The sequence below is a fragment of the Mercurialis annua genome, linkage group LG1-X, assembly GCF_937616625.2.
Source record: "Mercurialis annua linkage group LG1-X, ddMerAnnu1.2, whole genome shotgun sequence".
Classification (NCBI taxonomy): Eukaryota; Viridiplantae; Streptophyta; class Magnoliopsida; order Malpighiales; family Euphorbiaceae; genus Mercurialis; species Mercurialis annua.
In genome coordinates, this window is record NC_065570.1 from 69,613,916 (window position 1) to 69,619,043 (window position 5,128).

Below are 5,128 nucleotides of genomic sequence, written 5' to 3' on the forward strand. Positions count from 1 at the left end.
CTTTATCAATGTGAGTACTTTAAATTTACTAGTTTTACTATGCAATTCTTTTGGTAGATACTTAACAAATTCAAATACATGGAATGAGTGCATGTTTTTTGAATCCAATATATAGCTTTAAGGACTTTAGTAGAGAACACAGATTATTTAGGATTACAAGAAATGGCGTCAATTTGTCAAATATTAAGTAAAAATCACAAGGTGCCAAGTTTGACAAAGATAAATGGTTAAGATATGATAGCGATGCCTACATGTCACAGTTGATGCGATTACATTTACTAATAGTGCCAGCATATTCTTCTTATTTATGCTGAACATAAATATTGTTATACTTTACTCCTTAAATATAATATACCCTACAGTTTTCTTTTTACAATATCAATTTCCCCCTACACTGCAAAAGTCCTTATCCCAAGTCAATTTACTCAATTATGAATATTTAAACAAATTTAAAATTCTCATTCGGATGATGATAGTTTACAACTAGGTTAAATTGCACAGTTTGTTCTTTTATATAAATAAATATTAAAAATCTAATGAAATTGTAGTATGACTTTTGTGTTTGGTCTTGAATTTAAATTTTAAAATTTTATTACCAATTGATGTAAAAAAATCATAATATTATCATTGACAATTTCAGTTATATGAACAATAATATTTGGGGATATAGAATCGTTAAATGTCTTCCTGCTTTTTTTTCCTCAAATATCAAATCTTAATCGTTTAGTTTTTGTTTCTTTCAGTTGTGTTCAATAATTTATTTTTAATATTAACGATAGTCATTTTTTTATGTTGCTTTAATTTTTATAAAATAGTCCTTTTTAAAAAAAATCGACAAAATACATTGAAATTTTATTTATAAAGAATCAAAAATCAAAAATTGAAGATCATTCAACAATAAAGATGAAATATTTTTTGGGTTATTTTAATTTATGTTTTAAAATATTGTATTTTATTGTTTATTTTTTTTAAAAAGTATGTTTATCCTTATTTTATGAAGTGTTTGTGAGATGGTAGTTGAATCAAATATCATGGTTATAGCTTTTATTTTAAAAATTAACTTGCAGATGATGTTGAGATTTTGATCGAAGATGCATTTTTTAGCATAACAATTTGATAATTTATTTTTATTTTTGTAAATATATATGCGAATCAGGCACCACATGCATTAGCATAAAAGTTTGTTTCATGTTAGGTCAACGGATTTAAAATTTAATTTTTAATTTTTTTTTTATAAATATAACTATTTTGTATTCGATTTATTGAAATTTGATAAATATAAAAAATAGAAAAGATACATAATTATCTCATGTTTTAATGTTTTGAAGAATGAAAAATGACTTGTCTTTTAAAGGAGAAATTATTTTGCTTATATATGTGATGTAATCACGTGACCTCACATAAGATATTAAATTTTTACTTTCTCTTTCTTTTCCTTTTTAAATTACTTTATGATATTTTATTATTTTTTTCAAACATTTTTACACGGCAACCAAATAATAATAGTAGTAGACATGAATTGATCTTTGTGGAAAATATTATTTTATACAAAAGAGCTTATAAATTTGATAAATAAAAATTTAGTAATATTTAACTATTTATGTTATCTTTTTTAATTTGATTAATAGAAATTCAATTATATATTTAACTATTTAGATTATCTCTTGAATTTATTGTTAATTGAATAACAAATCTATCAATGGAAAGATATTTGCATAATGTGACTATAAATGGGAGGTCCCTCCGTTGTAATTAGGACACACGAAAACCACAAGAAAAAACATAACATGGCTAGTGCTAAATCTTTGAGTCCTTGTCTCCTTTTGATCTCTTTTCTCCTGCTCGCTGCTTCTTTTTCTGCCATCGAAGCTCAAAAACGACCTCCTATCAAGAATGGCCTCTCATGGTCCTTCTACAAGAAGAGCTGCCCTAAAGTTGAATCCATTATCCAAAAAGAGCTCAAGAAAATCTTCAAGAAAGATGTTGGTCAAGCTGCTGGCTTGCTTCGTCTCCACTTCCACGACTGCTTCGTGCTGGTATCATCTCAACTTTAATCTATATATTCTTCTATGTTCATCTTCAATCTGCTGCGTCCTGGTTTTATACAGTAGTAATTAAGCTCCGATCGAGCTTAGATAACTATTTTCTTGCTTTTGCAAAGCGAAAAGTCTTGTCACAGCTTTCATAGACCATGTTTTATTGGATCCATATGCACGTACTGTCGATAGGATCATATGTTTATGAGACCTAACAGTTTTATTGTGTAGACGAAACCATAAAATGAAGAAAATAACTGAAAATAAAAGCTGAAAAAATTTGAAATTCTTCCATGAGTATGGGAGATGAAATCAGTGGAATCTTTTTCTAATTATAGAAAATAATTGGTAACCGAGGGTTAGGGATAAGGTATGTTTTGTACACGGTTTTAAAATTTAGACCGACCGGTTTAACTATAAATTAGAAGTCATTTTGATTTGATTTATTGTTAGTTTGAGTATGATGTAATTTAATTTTTTCTTTTAGTTAAAATATGTGTATGATTGAATGGTTTAACCTTTAAATATATAAATATGTCTTTTAAAAATATATAAAATACTATATAAATATCTTTATTTAGTTGAATGGATAGTTGAATTTATTAAAGACTGAACCAGTACCGGTTCGGTTATAAAACATTGGTTGGGTTAACACTTGTTGTCGGTGTGGTCATAAATTTTGTTTGGAAGTAAGTTGTGATATTAAATGATGTATGGATAAACATGGGTGACTAAACAGGGATGCGACTCGTCGGTGTTGCTGGATGGATCAGCAGGTGGACCCAGTGAGAAGTCTGAGCTTCCTAACTTGAGTTTACGTAAACAAGCTTTTAAAATCGTCAATGATCTTAGTTCCCTTCTTCAAAAGGAGTGTGGCCCCGTCGTCTCTTGCTCCGACATCGTCGCCCTCGCCGCCCGCGACTCCGTCGTCCTGGTAATAATAATTCAAACCATAATAATATTCTTTCAGAAAAGTCTTGCAAAATTTATTAATATTCTGTATTTACAGACAGGCGGGCCAGACTATGACATTCCACTGGGAAGAAGAGACGGAACTAAATTTGCAGAAGTGAACGCAACTTTCGAACACTTAGTAGGACCACAAGCCAGAGTTGATGAAATCCTCAGGAAGCTTGACAGAAAAGGCCTTGATGCTACTGATGCAGTTTCCCTTTCCGGCGGCCACACTATCGGAATCGGACACTGCACTTCTTTCACCGAGCGTCTCTATCCAGTTAGAGATGCTACAATGGACCAGACTTTTCATAAAAATCTCATGCTAACTTGCCCTAAACTAGACACCCACAACACTACCAATCTAGACCTGAGGTCTCCAAACAAATTTGACAACAAATATTTTGTCGATCTCATGAACCGTCAAGGTCTGTTTACTTCCGACCAAGATTTGTACACCGACAAGAGGACAAGGGGCATTGTTACTAGCTTTGCTGTGAATGAAACTCTGTTCTTTGAGAAGTTTGTGGTGGGTATGCTAAAGATGGGGCAATTAGAGGTGTTGACCGGTAACCAAGGGGAAATTCGTGTTAATTGCTCCGCGATGAACCCGAGGAAGAAATATATCGTGTCTGTTGCTGAAGAGGATTCGGATTTGGATTCGGGTATGGGTTCGTTATCTGAGATGAGATGAATCGTAATGGCTAGATAGGAAGATGGTATATGGGGGTCGGGTTTGTGGATGTTTGATGTTGTGAATGTTGCTTCTTCTCAATAAATTGGTTGGCCTTGTCGGGTCAGCTGTAATAAATTTTGTTGTGATACTCTGTCGTGTTGATAATGCGGAATGGATTGGGATTTTTTATAAATGAATGGTGGAGATTAATTTAATTAAAATTAAATATTTTCTATTTACACCATTTATTATAATAAATGGTATAAATTTAATAAAAATGATTCCACATGTTAACATGAAGAAATCCCAATCCGTGCGGAATGGATGTGTTTGGAATCGATTTTGAGAAAAGTCTTTCAACATCATTAACTTTTTAATTTTAAAAATTACTGTTTGAAAAGTATGTAAAATATTTTTTCATCAAAATTAATTTTTTTTAACCTTTGAATCTACTCCATCCCATTTTATTTTGTATTTTTTATATACTAAATCTATCAAATATTGGAATATTTCAACATTATCTAATTTTTTTTACAAAAATAAACTTGCAAGATTCAAAATCTTGTGAAATATTGCAAAAAAAGGACGAAAATTCCGAAAAACCAAATACACCAACAAAACACCCAAAAAATCAATTAATTAACACCTAGAACACATTAAAAACATAGGAAACAAAACCCTTAAAACCCCCCATTCATATAAGGCCAACAAAATTTAATAATCCACTGGTCAACGGTGCATATAGCACGTGTTGATCGCCCTATTAACTTTGTTGCTTACTACTGTTGACCGTCATCTTCAGCGACCAGATTCCGGTAGTATTTTTTAGATGTTTTTTTTTTCTCAAATACAATATTTTTATAAATAAAAATCAATAAAATAAAAAATGTTGAATTTTTAAAGGAAAAACTACATAAATATCTAGAAAACGGCAAAATATTCTAAAAATATTTAAAAAGTTTTCATTTTTGTACGTACCTCAGAGATGTATCAAAAATATATTGATAATGTATTTTTAAGGTTAAATATGTATTAAAATATATTTTTTATAGTAAAAAATAAGTATGTAATTTGTGAAATGATTTTTAGTTTTTAGATAAAATTGAAATATTTTGACTTAGAATGCATTTTTGAAAATTAAGCGATTTCCTAAATAGTTTTTATATATAATCCGTTTTTAAAATATGAGTGTAATTTCCATAATTTTACAATACTTTTATGAATAAGTTAAAGGAAGTAAATGGCGTATCTTCCTCTTAAATATTGTATAACTAGTCGAATACCCGCGCATTTGCGCGGAATCAAAATAATATTTAATTTAAATAATAATTTTATTAGAAAAAATTTAATATAAAAAACGTCGATGAAGTATACAATTATCATGAAGTTTTTATATTTAGTATTTTCTTGTGAAAAATATTAAAAATATTAATAAAAAAATAAATTTGTTTTAACTCTTTTA

The 5,128-nt window shown here is 29.4% G+C and overlaps 1 protein-coding gene across 1 annotated transcript; it reads left to right on the forward strand.

Annotated features, from left to right (window-relative positions):
- The first annotated feature begins 1,739 nt into the window (after nucleotides 1-1,739).
- Nucleotides 1,740-3,814, forward strand: LOC126664635 (peroxidase 12). The gene is made up of 3 exons (XM_050357133.2): nucleotides 1,740-2,036; nucleotides 2,776-2,970; nucleotides 3,046-3,814. Exons 1-3 carry the CDS (start codon nucleotides 1,788-1,790, stop codon nucleotides 3,682-3,684), a joined length of 1,083 nt encoding a protein of 360 aa, XP_050213090.1. The 5' UTR covers nucleotides 1,740-1,787; the 3' UTR covers nucleotides 3,685-3,814.
- The last annotated feature ends 1,314 nt before the right edge of the window (nucleotides 3,815-5,128 follow it).

Bases quoted from the DNA above. Each gene is read 5' to 3' on its own strand.
- LOC126664635 (XM_050357133.2), top strand. From the start codon at position 1,788: ATGGCTAGTGCTAAATCTTTGAGTCCTTGTCTCCTTTTGATCTCTTTT. The intron at 2,037-2,775 runs GTATCATCTCAA...GTGACTAAACAG, and splicing joins TCCACGACTGCTTCGTGCTG to GGATGCGACTCGTCGGTGTT. The intron at 2,971-3,045 runs GTAATAATAATT...CTGTATTTACAG, and splicing joins CCCGCGACTCCGTCGTCCTG to ACAGGCGGGCCAGACTATGA.